General features: G+C 49.6%; 2 protein-coding genes across 3 annotated transcripts; one reads left to right on the top strand and one right to left on the bottom strand.

Moving 5' to 3' along the window:
• Positions 1-150: 150 nt before the first annotated feature.
• Positions 151-8,325, top strand: LOC111067732 (F-box/WD repeat-containing protein 7). Of its 2 annotated transcripts, none has more exons than XM_022357001.2 (8): positions 151-303; positions 2,089-3,537; positions 3,750-5,633; positions 5,697-5,878; positions 5,950-6,175; positions 6,238-6,448; positions 6,520-6,691; positions 6,755-8,325. In XM_022357001.2, exons 2-8 carry the CDS (start codon positions 2,167-2,169, stop codon positions 6,864-6,866), a joined length of 4,158 nt encoding a protein of 1,385 aa, XP_022212693.2. In that variant the 5' UTR covers positions 151-303; positions 2,089-2,166; the 3' UTR covers positions 6,867-8,325. The 2 variants fall into 2 exon arrangements, with proteins under 2 accessions (XP_022212693.2, XP_022212694.2); XM_022357002.2 differs by lacking the exon at positions 151-303 and adding an exon at positions 339-443.
• LOC111067758 (kinesin-like protein KIF23) lies at positions 8,312-11,836 on the bottom strand. The gene is made up of 6 exons (XM_022357054.2): positions 11,707-11,836; positions 10,892-11,644; positions 10,278-10,827; positions 9,894-10,215; positions 9,281-9,828; positions 8,312-9,214 (listed from the first exon to the last, which is right to left on the bottom strand). Exons 1-6 carry the CDS (start codon positions 11,715-11,717, stop codon positions 8,741-8,743), a joined length of 2,658 nt encoding a protein of 885 aa, XP_022212746.2. The 5' UTR covers positions 11,718-11,836; the 3' UTR covers positions 8,312-8,740.
• Positions 11,837-12,175: the final 339 nt, after the last annotated feature.

Genomic DNA, 12,175 nt, shown 5'->3' with positions numbered 1-12,175 from the left:
CTAATGGGCGTATGACATTAGACTCTTGCTAACACTGCATTCTATTTACAGCTCTTCAATTGAAGTGCAATCCAATGCAGTTAGCAAAGTCTAGTGTCATACGGCCGTAACGACACCATCGATAGTCAGTTCGTGCGATACCTGTGCTGTCTTCGATAATTAATAAAAGGCAGGCTCGAGTCATTAGTTTTTTTCGTCTGTCCAAATAAAATTTATGTTTCTAAAAATTAAATAAACAAAGTAAGGTTTAAACGGTACCACTCCAGAGTCTACAGCACTCCCCGGAGCAAACGGCGCAAAGAAGTATGTGGAAATTCGATTGAACGTGTGCCCCGTGTAACTGTATGTGCGCGTGTGTGTGTGCGTGAGTGGGCTAAACGTAAAAAATTTCAAGCGGATGGAATAGTTAAATAATTTAACCAAATTGCAACTGTTTGCCTTGGGTATGTTGCACAGACCCAATTCGCTCTGCAGAACATTTTAAAAGTAAATTATAGAAGGGATAACGCAGCAAACTTTTCTCGTGGATGTCGTGACATTTGCTCTGTATGCGCGTGTATGTGTGTCTGTGTGTACAACAATGTTCACATTTTTCTTTTGTTGTTTGCTCCACGAATTATGGGGCTGGCTGGCTCGCTCTCCACCATCGCCATCACCATCGCTGCAGTGCAGGTGCAGAAAAGTGGGGTTAGGGCCAGGAATTGAGAAGGAAATGCAGCGGAAACTGTTAAATTGGCAAACTAAATATTGCATTTATCGTAACTACTGGTCTATTATCTGCTAGCTTATGTGTGTATGCATGTATGAAATACTCGTATATGTGCGTATTTAGGGAGCAATGATAATGACGACTCCACCCGTGGCTAAAAAATTCTTTGGGCGCATTGAAAATGTGCTGCGGTATTGGCTATCCTGTGGCACAGGTAAATGTAAGGCAGACTGAATAAATACGGCGTGAAAGCAGAGACCCCGAAGACCCTAAGCAACGTTTTTTTTTGTTTGTGGGGAGGTCAACAGCCAAACGCCGAAGGGTGGGAAGGGAAAGAAGAAAAATATATTCCCGAGAATACCTCTGCACATCTGATCTGTTGTCTGTTGTTGCGAGTGATGCAACAGCAGGAGCGCTGCTGAAAATTCCTTTGTGATCGCCCCTTTTGTGTGCTGCGGATGCTGATGCGATGCTGCCTTGCAATGGCTGCTGCGCCTCCCTGCCCCCTCCTTCTCCTCAGCCAGCAAAGATCCGATCCCTTTTTCTACACGCTTTTGTGTGTGTGTGTGTCTCGTTTGTGTGCGATCGGTCTTTGGTTGGTTCCCGTTCCCTGGCTGTTCCCTGTTGATGATGCTGTGTGACAGACAAGGCACGAGATACACGAGACGACGACGACGATCTTCTTGCTCTCCCCAAGCCAGTCCCAGGCGGAGGGAAAAGATAGCGGCTTGAATTGCAAGGTGTACGTGATGTTGTTGTTGTTGTTGCTGCTGTTGCTGCTGTGTATCTTTGCTGCTGCTTCTTCTTACGTCCGTTACTTCTGGCTCTCTAGCCATCTCTTCTCCACGATACATTTTTGCTGCTGCCTGTCTGCCCTGCCGCTTGCCTACCTGCCTCTTACTGTACTGCATACATATGTGTGTGCGTTCGAGTGTGTGTGTATGAGAGTGTCTTCTTTTTGTTGTAATACCCGTTTCGTCTTCTTTTTCCCATTCTACTTCGCGCCGTTTTAGCCTCTTCCGCCGATCCCCGATCCGATGCACTTTTGTGATTTCCTTTTTCGAGTTTTAACGACAACGTCGTCGGCGGCGGCGGCTGCCTTACAAAAAATTGTTCCCACTGCTTTTCATTTCTCTTCGCTTTTATTTTATTTTTTTGCATCTTGTTGCGTGGGAACTTTCAGAGTTCTCCCCGAGCACAAAGGATAAGCATTGAAATTGATCAAATATATATCATAGGAGTGTCTATAAATTGCAGTAGGAAGTGCTAAAAGGTAGAAAAATGGATGGAAAATCCATGGTAGCATCTCACTCCTTTTCACCCCGTTCTCCCCGTACCTTGCATATGGAATACCTAAATGACCATCGTTCTCTTTGCAGGAGCCCACTGGCAGCGAACTGGTAAACTGGTAAAGCGCGCTGCCCCGTTTTCGTTTTGGATGCTCGTCAAGTGTTATTATGGAACAAGGATGTCCTCCAGCTGCTAGCAGGAATTCCTTGACCAGTGCAGAGGAGGAGGGTACTCCGACGTCGATCACCTCGTCGGCCAGCGGCCAGCACATTGAACTGAAGAGTCAGGCGGCGGCAGCGGCAGCGACGGCGACTACCAGCCAGGAGGCAGGAGCAAAAGCAGCACGAGCAGCTGTATCAGCATTTTTATCTATGTCAACACTGAGGGAGGATGTGGAGGACGTGTGCGTGTCGTCGAATTCTCAGCATGGCTTCGCCGTAGTGCTGGATGATGAGTCCAGCACCTCCGGAGTGCTGGAGACCTTTGAGATTAGCTCTTCCAACTCACTGCCCACCAGCACGAGGCCGGCATCCACCGTTGGCGTGGTGGTGGCCGTGGATGACAGCTCCTCCACAGATACCATTAACGACGATGACCATCCCTCCTCAGAGCACAGTCGTGGGGGCTTCTTCAATGATAGTGAGGAGCCGCCCATTGTCTGCCTTATAAACGACGACGATGATGAGGAGGAGGACGAGGAGGAGGAGGATGAAGATGAGCTGATCGAGGACGATTATGAGGACGTGGAGGTCATTGTGGCTGGCATCGACTGCCCAAACACATCACAAATGGCCCTGCCCGACGGCACCATCATGACCGCCGATGGCTCCAAGATTTTCCTCGAGACCCCCGTCGTGGAGGATGCTCTGCCCCATTCCCATCCAGGTCATCCCGATGGGAACGACGTCCCGTCAGAGTTCGGCGATCAGGTGGTCGGCAAACCGAAGCGCCTGAGCGACGAATTTATGCTTAGCGAGGATCAGGTGGAGGACCAGCACCATGCAAGAGGAACCAAGTCTGAGCCAGCCAACTCCGACAACAGCCGGCAGGAGCCAGACGATACCGCCACGTCTACATCACTCCACGACAGGCTGATGTCAGTGCGGCTGAAGCAGATGAGTCTCACAGCCAACGCCACGTCGAATCCCTCGCCAGCCGCATCGGCCACATCTGCCACATCTGTGGCATCAGCCTCATCAGGTGGGGCGCAGGAGGAGGCCTCCACATCCAGCTGCAGCTCTAGCTCCAACTGCAACCCCCAGCCACTGTCTAAGGCGGACATTCAGTCGATGGATCTGATAGAGCGGCGCGATTTTGAGACAGAGCAGCGCCTCACTGGCGGCATCATTCTGCGCACCAGCTCCCTTCTGAGTCGGAACAAATTGAACCTAAGTCTGATCAAGTCCATGGGTGGCGGGGGGACAGCAGCAGGCCCAGGAGCAGGTGGTGGCGGAAGCGGCGGAGTCACCAGCAGCAACAGCAGCAGCGATGATTGGCCCAGCGGCAGCAACGGACGCACCGTCTCCTCGGATAGCAAGGTGAGTTCAGTTTTATCAATCAATATGGAAAGCCCCACAAGCACAAGGAGTCCTAGAGCTGTCAGTCTCGTAAAGCGAGAGAGAGAGAGAGAAAAGAGAAAGTAGACCCTTAGAGATTATTCATCCCAGAGAACAGAGTTTTGTGTGTCGTATCCCCTCCTCCGACTGTCAGTCCTCTAATAACTCAATAAATCCTTTCCCTATCCGTTCAGTGCACGTACAAGGATCTATCGACGACCCCAACGAGCAGTCGCAAGTATACCAACAGTCGGCTGAGCAAGTCCACTGCCAAACTGAATCTAGGATCCACCCTGGGCACATCCTCAACAGTGGGAGCAGCGGCAGCAGCGTCAAGCAGCTGCAGCCAGAACAGCAGATCCACCATGTCGCAGTCGCAGTCATCAGAAGCGGCGGGCACCAGCTGTACGGGAGCTGCTCGAACGGATGTGTTCACCAACACCAATTCGAATGATGCTCCATCCACATCAACATCCACATCTACTTTGAGCTGTCAGGAGCAGGAGGAGAAACCTAGTGCATCATCATCCTCCCAGTCCATCTCCTTCAGCTCTGTGGGTTCGCAGACCTCTCAGGATGGCGGCCGCACATACGCTTTACACTCCACATCATCATCCGGATCGGCCTGTTCCGGATCGGCCGTTGCCGATGATGCCCAGGCCTCGACGTCCACGTCAGCATCAGCATCCTCCACCGCGACATCGACATCGAACGGCACAACGCGGTGTGAGTACGTGGCCACAGCAAAGGCGGCGCGCCAAGTGAACGCCAGTGCTCAGACACAGGAACGTCTATTCGCGCGCCTTCCAGGTTGCGGCGGAGTGGCCGGTGTATCAAAGGCAGCGGGCGGTGCCGCAGCTCATGCATTGGTCACACGGCAGAGACGCAATGGCTCCAACGATGTCATAGTCCTAGAGGTTGTGGTCGAAGAGGGTGCCGCGGCCGGAGCCAACAACAACAACAGCAACAACAACGTGGTAGATGGTGGTCTGATCGAGCCGGGAGATGGCGACGAGTCGTGGTTCAACTGCGATGAGGAGAACAACTCGGACTTGGAGGAAATTTGCACATGCCAGAATGGCAATAGTGGTTATAGCAGCGGCAGCAACGGCAGCCTCAGCGAGCCCTACGACATGGAACCAGTGGAGTATGACGAGCCAATCTCCCTCTCCACATCGTCCTCGGTTATTTGCGACGGCGGCTCATCCTCCGCATTGACCAATACCGGGACATTGATTTCGCAACAGCGCAAGCGCAAATACAACGAAGTGCGCATTCTCGAGGGCTGTGAGTATTCCATGGCCATCTCGGCTAGCGGCGGGATGGGCGGTGCTGGCTTTGGAGTCGGCGATAATAGCCGCAAGCGGATTGCCTACGATTTTGCATCCACACCGCGATCGTCATCCCAGCACATGGGACCCACAGCGGTGCTGTCCATTACGCCATCGCTGGTGGTCAGCGCCAGTGCTACGACACCGATTGGGCGTCGTACACCGCGCGGGGTGTCCGCCCGTGACAATCCGCCACCAGAGCTGCAGCATTGGTTGCAGCAATTCCAACGCTGGTCCCATGTGGAGCGGCTGCTCGCCGTCGATCGTCTAATCGACCATTGCGATCCCTCGCAGGTGCGTCACATGATGAAGGTGATCGAGCCACAGTTCCAGCGGGACTTCATCTCGCTTCTGCCAAGGGAGATAGCACTGCTGGTGCTGTCCTACCTGGAGCCGAAGGATCTGCTACGGGCTGCCCAGACATGTCGCAGCTGGCGCTTCCTCTGCGACGACAATTTGCTGTGGAAGGAGAAGTGCCGCAAGGGCCAGATCCAGACGGAGTCGCGCAGCGATCGGCCGAAACGAGGCCGCGATGGCAACATGCCGCCCATCTCATCGCCGTGGAAGGCCGCCTATATGCGGCAGCACATCATCGAGATGAACTGGCGCTCGCGACCCGTGCGCAAACCCAAGGTGCTCAAGGGCCACGACGATCATGTTATCACATGCCTGCAGTTCTCTGGCAATCGCATTGTGTCCGGCTCCGATGACAACACCCTCAAGGTGTGGTCTGCAGTCAATGGAAAGGTAAGTGAATCTTCGTTTATGAATGCTCCCTGAGCTCTCGTCTGATGTGATATTTTTCTTTAGTGCCTACGCACACTGGTGGGCCACACTGGTGGTGTTTGGTCCTCGCAAATGTCTGGTAACATCATCATCTCGGGCAGTACGGATCGCACGTTGAAGGTTTGGGACATGGACAGCGGTGCTTGTGTCCACACACTGCAGGGGCACACGTCCACAGTGCGATGCATGCATCTGCATGGCAATAAGTAAGTGTAGGCAGCAATTGAATCTCTGGAGCTCCAACTAATCCCCGTTTCGTTACGTCTCGTCCTTCCAGGGTGGTTAGTGGCTCCCGAGATGCCACCTTGCGGGTCTGGGACATCGAATTGGGCTCTTGTCTGCATGTCCTTGTTGGCCATCTGGCTGCCGTGCGTTGTGTACAATACGATGGAAAGCTTATTGTGTCCGGAGCGTACGATTACATGGTCAAGATCTGGCATCCAGAGCGACAGGAGTGTCTGCACACGCTGCAGGGACACACGAATCGCGTCTACTCACTGCAGGTACTACAACAAAGATGCCTATCGATAAGCCTGTTCTAATTATACTCTGATTTCCCTTTTAGTTCGATGGTGTCCATGTGGTGTCGGGCTCCCTGGACACTTCCATTCGTGTGTGGGATGCGGAGACGGGCAATTGCAAGCACACTCTGATGGGCCATCAAAGCCTGACGTCGGGCATGGAGCTGCGCCAGAACATACTCGTCTCTGGCAATGCCGATTCCACCGTCAAAGTGTGGGACATCACAACTGGACAATGTCTGCAAACGCTTTCGGGTACGTGACATGGCTGAGAGAATCTTAAAAATCTAAAAATGCTAATTCTGCTTTCAATTTGCATTCCAAAGGTCCAAACAAGCATCAGTCTGCGGTCACCTGTCTGCAGTTCAATTCACGATTTGTGGTCACCAGCTCGGACGATGGCACTGTTAAGTTGTGGGACGTGAAGACAGGCGATTTTATACGCAATCTTGTGGCCTTGGATTCGGGTGGCTCTGGAGGTGTTGTGTGGAGGATTAGGTAAGCGGTATAATTTCATTTAGAAGAGTGGGATCTAACGCTGTGATGCTGTGATACTTTCAGGGCAAATGATACCAAACTGATTTGTGCGGTTGGCTCACGGAATGGGACCGAGGAAACGAAGCTTATGGTCCTTGACTTTGATGTGGAGGGCGCTTGTGTCAAGTGTTCATAGGAGCCACTCAATCGGCTGCAGCTGCAGCTGCAGCGACCACGTCTGCTGATCCGTCTTGGTATGGCAAGCAGCTTCTTCAATCGAGATTTCACGCATGCAACAAACAACAATACATTTAGAACCACAATCCACACGCAACCACAACAACAACAACAGCAACAATCATCCAAACATCAGAGATACACATACAGCGGATGGGTGAATCCGTAACGTAACGTAACGTAATGTAAATGTTAACGCTTGCCTTGCCAACAAAAATGCAGCTGCTAACATATATATACACACACACACACACACACCACACACTTACACGAAAATATTGTGAGAGAGAGACGCGCCAAATGGGCGTAGTTTTTTCGCGGGTGGGGAGGGGGTGTGGCTGTGAGGAGCAGAGCGGAAAGGAGAGGAGAGTGTGTCTTGTTAATAATTTGTTTCTTTGATTAACGTTGCTTTATAGCCAAAATTCGTTTTCCACCGTAGAATAATTTTTTGCTCCTTAGTTTTTATTACGATTATATACATACATAACATACATATTTAGATATATAGAGATCGATAACCAGCATACGAGTATATAGTAAGTTGTCGGTCTGAAGAAGCGCGTCTTGGAAATAATAATAGAACATTACGTATTACAAAATCATCTTAAGTATACAATTACAGTTACAGTTAAAAGTTACAGCTACAGAAGAGAAATATTTTTGAGTTGAGGCCCTGAAAGAGAGAAAGGCGAACGTTTCGTTTATGAAAAACACACACAGCTTTATATTGATTAAATTGGTATTTGTTTAATTTGAATTTAAAGATGATTAATGATTATGATGAATGATGTATATGTTAATATTTGCACTTGATTTGAGATTGAGTTTTCGTGACGTGCCGTTGATTATGTTACAAATTTAGTTGTGGTTTTCGTTTCCGTGTTTTGTTTTGACTGTACCCCACATAGTACCAAGTGTATCCATGTTTATCCAAGCATCCATGTTGTAATTATTTAATTGGGTTTGATTCGATTCGACACCACACCACCATCCACCATTTGGGGCTGATTCCAAATTCCATGTGGGAGCGAGAGTGCGCCTTCATTTGATTTTGACTAAAATTCCTCATTTGCCAGGAACCTGCCACAATTGCCGAATATATATATATATAGCGTTAAGAAGAAGAGTCATCCCGTTAGTAGTCTCGTGAAGAGCAGCTCACACCCACATAAACAGACACACACACACGCTGACACTTACACACACCACATACATGCATACGTACATACATACATACATGAAATCATCAAGCGAAAAACATATATTTTAATTATAGACTGATTTATTAGTAATTGAAATTAATCTACAAATATGTATGTGTAAAACGGTACCGTATGTATTTCAATAAATTTATCGGTTTAAGCATTGAATAAACGCAGGAATAACAATAAAAAACAAAAAATAATAGTTAATACCAGCATAATACCTGTATATTTGCTTCTGATTTCAACTTTATTTGTTCATATAATCATCAAGGGGCAGGGGCGGATATGTACTATAAGAAAAATATTGAATACTTTGCAGTAAAACTATTTATTATAAACCTATGAATGGACGTTGGGTTCGCACTCATCCCACGGCCATAGGCCAGTCGGAGATGTTGGAGGTGCTATAACTCAGTTGCGAGGTTAAGAATTCATCGATGTATGGAATATTTATACAGATTATTTACTTGGCTTTGATTGCAAAAAACAAAATCACTTCATTCACTATTCAACTTTAAGGGCGTGTAATTAATCAACTTATATTTTATGTTACGTTAACTAGAAAAATAATCTTAATGGGAAAGCAACTTCAAGAACTACAGAACACAACTATGTATTTATCGGCGCTCTAAATCTTTGTCTTCTTGCTGCTGTGGCCCTCGATGCCGAGGTTGCAACGCGAGGCCACATCCTGGACGGAGGTGACCGTGCTGGGAAGGGCGCTGGTAACGCCCATAGCCGACATCGTGCCATTGCTGGGACGCTTTCGCGTTGGTGAATGGACGGGCGACTTCTGCTTCAGGCACTCCACATCGTTGAACACCACCTGGGCACCGCCGCCACATGTGGGTATCACATTGCCCTTGTACAGCTTCGTCTCCACATCACCGTCTGTGTCGGCCTCCTGTGAGACGAGGCAGTATTTGTTGGCGCCGTGTTCGGTCAGCGTCTTCATGTCCGTCAGCTTAGTAACTGACTTGCGATTCTTCAGAAAGGGCTGCATAATGGTTCCGAGTGGCACAGGATTGGCTGCACGATGCTCCAGCCATTTGTCGCCAGCGGACCGTGATCGTCGATGTCGGTTGTTGGCAGCTGCCACTCCCTAGATGGATGGATGGATAGACATTAGATTACAACTCACAGATAGGTGGGACAACTACTGGCTTACGTGTCGAGGCGTGGCATAGATGTCTGTTCGAGTGGCCGGCACAGATGACTCCGTTCGAGCTGTGAAAGCGCCGCGATCCTTGTCGTTGAGTAAATCCTCCGAGCTCTGCGAGCGCGGCAGGCTCGGCAGATCCTCGGACTGTAGGATATTCGAAACCAGGCGCAGTTTCTCATCCTTGATGCGCATACGTTCATGCAGTTTCTCCCGTTGCTGTCGGAGCTTTATCTCCAGCTCCCGCTTGTTCTTATCCGTCTCCACGGCCATTTTGGAGCTGAACTTTTTCTTCTGCTTCTCCTTCTCGTGCTCCTTTTGGGTAAGGAGGTTCTCCTTCTCATTCAGCTTGAATGTCAGTTCCTCGATCTGCCTGTCCCGCTTGCTCAGCGTATTGTTTAGAACATCTATTGAGCTCTCATGAATTCGCACCTTCTTCTCCAAGGCGGAGCTGCGTTCGCGCTCCTGCTTGTAGACGGCCTTCAGGGATGCTAGCTCCGTGCGCAGCTGCAAGTTGTCTCGGTCCAAGTTCATCAACATCTGACGAAAATTGTCGCCTACGGGTATACAAAATTAATAAGAATGTGCTCCCTTTTAGAAGAGTGAAAGCTGTAAGACTAACATTTGATATCCAAATTGCCGCGCAACCTCTTCCGCTTCTCAATGCGCTGCTCCAGGTAATGCATGAGCTCCTGGATCTTAATCTCCGCCTCAGGACTGTCCATTTGGTAGTTGGGAAAATCGGGTCCCAGACTGTAGACCAGGCCCACATCCACCTCCAGGTCCTTGGCCTCGGGTATGCCCAGCTCGTTCAGATTGTTGACTGCAATCTTGAACAGCTTGTTGGCCTTGCGGCGGCCTGGTGTCAGGCCCAGGTCCGTTTTCATGGGCGTGGCCCGGGCTATTTGTACTTCCTGAGTCATCTCGGCAAACTTCATAACTTGCTGCAAAGTAAAAATGATAATTTGAGCAAAAGGGGGCATTTGGGGGAGTAGCCTTCTCCTACCATATTCTCATCATAGTCCTCCATTCTTGGATTGATGCACACGATCATGGACACCTGACCCTCGCCGTCGAAGTAGTTCTTAAACATGTGAGTGATCTTGGAGTCGCGATATGGTATCTTCTTGGGGGCAAAACCATTGCTGGCCGCCTGCTGATTCTCGCGCAGATACTCGAGGCACGTGCGCAGCGTCATCAGTGAGTTGTTGATGTTTCCAGCCTCGCGAAGTCGCACCCCAGTGTTCTTGGTACGCGAGGAGCGCTCACTGCCGGCCAGATCGACCAGGGACAGCTGGCTCACTGTGATGTTCTTCCTGTCCTGGACAACATTCTCGCCCTGGCTGTCGGTGGGCGCCTGGACGAGGCGTATGTTGAACACCGAGTGGCTGCGGCTGGACTCGGCATTCAAGACCGTGTGGCCCATGCGCTTTTTCTTTTGTCCCATCTGAAAGACCTCTAGGGCATCCTCAACAGTTTTCACCTCCACCTCCGTGACGCCATGGACGAACATGTGATGATGGGCATCCTCGCGAATGATTTTGCTTTGCAAAGTCCTGCAAAAAAGAATAAATAGAGGATTACTAACTGGCACACTCCAAGGATATCCCAGCCACTTACTTCTGTATGCCCGTGTCCTCTAGGAGATCATACACACTGTTGTTGTAAATTTCTATGTAGGTGACAAACACCGAATACATGTTGTCCTCGTCGAGTCCAAGCAGCGGCGTTGGCTCCACCGACGCTTGGGAGGCGATCTCCGGATCCGAGTCCTTGTTTCGATACGCAAAGCGACCGGAACCAGCAAAGCGAAGATTCATTTCATGCTGCCGCTCCAGCAGCGCATCCTCCTCGGACAGAATCTCGAAGCCATTCAGCTTGTCCGGCTTAAAGACAAATTTCTTGGCCTGAAAATCGGATATGGTGCGAAAGAGCACATCCAGGCAGCGGGGCATTATGCCGCGATGCCTCAGGTTGCCCGTCATTGTATACGTCTTGCCGCTGCCCGTGACGCCATAGGTAAACAGCAAGCTATTCCGTCCACGCACCAGGTTCTCGACCAGTGGCTGCGCCACGGACCCGAACACATCCTGCTGCGTGGCATCCGACTGAAAAACGTGCTTGAATATGTACTGTATCTCGCGCTGGGCGCCGTTCTGTTTGTGGTGCTGCAGCAGCTGATCCTGCGGATTCAGTGCGATTGTCGTGGAGCTCTTCACCCGCAGAGAGGTGAGGTCCGCATCCGATTGGAGCGGGCGAACGCGGCAGAACACATTCACCGGATCCTTTGCCTTTTCTGATGTGTCCCGTCGTTGTTGCTCTGTCGTTTGATGTACTCGCGGTGTCTTAGGGACGCGCATCGGCGTTCGTGATCTGCAAATGTCGATTTTGTATGTATTCTACTGCGCACTTTTCAGGTCTTACATTATACTCACACTGCCTTCATTTTAAACTAAATATATTCCACTCAATTAATCTCCGAATGTTGTTTACGTTGGGGTTTTTCCACAAATTGGCTTCTTTTCCGAACGTTAGCTTCAAATTTCCAGCGCCAAGCGACGCCACGCTTCCTTTGTCGGTATGTAGTAGGGCAGTATCGATAGGCACTCGAGGGCACTATCGATAGTATCGATATTTTACTGCTAGTCTCTACTATCGACGGTTTTGCGACTTTCATGATATTATCGAGCTACAGTCGTTGCGCTTTTGATATGTTTGGATTGGCTGCTATAAAATACGAAGACAAATTTGTAAACAAATCGACAGGTGGCATCTAATTTTTAAAGGTTCCAATGGTTTTTTAATAATTATTTGAGCCCGATACTATTACGATAGTATCGATTGTTTTTTTCAAAACATTCAAAGCTATCGATGGCTCAACTATCAATCGTTTGACAGCTCTAG

This window comes from Drosophila obscura, unplaced genomic scaffold, assembly GCF_018151105.1.
Source record: "Drosophila obscura isolate BZ-5 IFL unplaced genomic scaffold, ASM1815110v1 contig_181, whole genome shotgun sequence".
NCBI classification, from domain to species: Eukaryota; Metazoa; Arthropoda; class Insecta; order Diptera; family Drosophilidae; genus Drosophila; species Drosophila obscura.
This window is presented reverse-complemented; position numbering and strand designations above follow the sequence as displayed.

Coding starts and splice junctions, on each gene's coding strand:
- LOC111067758 (XM_022357054.2), bottom strand. Junction 10,828..10,891: donor GAGGACACGGGCATACAGAA/GTAAGTGGCTGG, acceptor TCTTTTTTGCAG/GACTTTGCAAAGCAAAATCA. Junction 9,829..9,893: donor CGGCAATTTGGATATCAAAT/GTTAGTCTTACA, acceptor GTATACCCGTAG/GCGACAATTTTCGTCAGATG.
- LOC111067732 (XM_022357001.2), top strand. CDS start 2,167: ATGGAACAAGGATGTCCTCCAGCTGCTAGCAGGAATTCCTTGACCAGT. Junction 3,538..3,749: donor CCGTCTCCTCGGATAGCAAG/GTGAGTTCAGTT, acceptor CTATCCGTTCAG/TGCACGTACAAGGATCTATC. Junction 5,879..5,949: donor ATGCATCTGCATGGCAATAA/GTAAGTGTAGGC, acceptor TCGTCCTTCCAG/GGTGGTTAGTGGCTCCCGAG.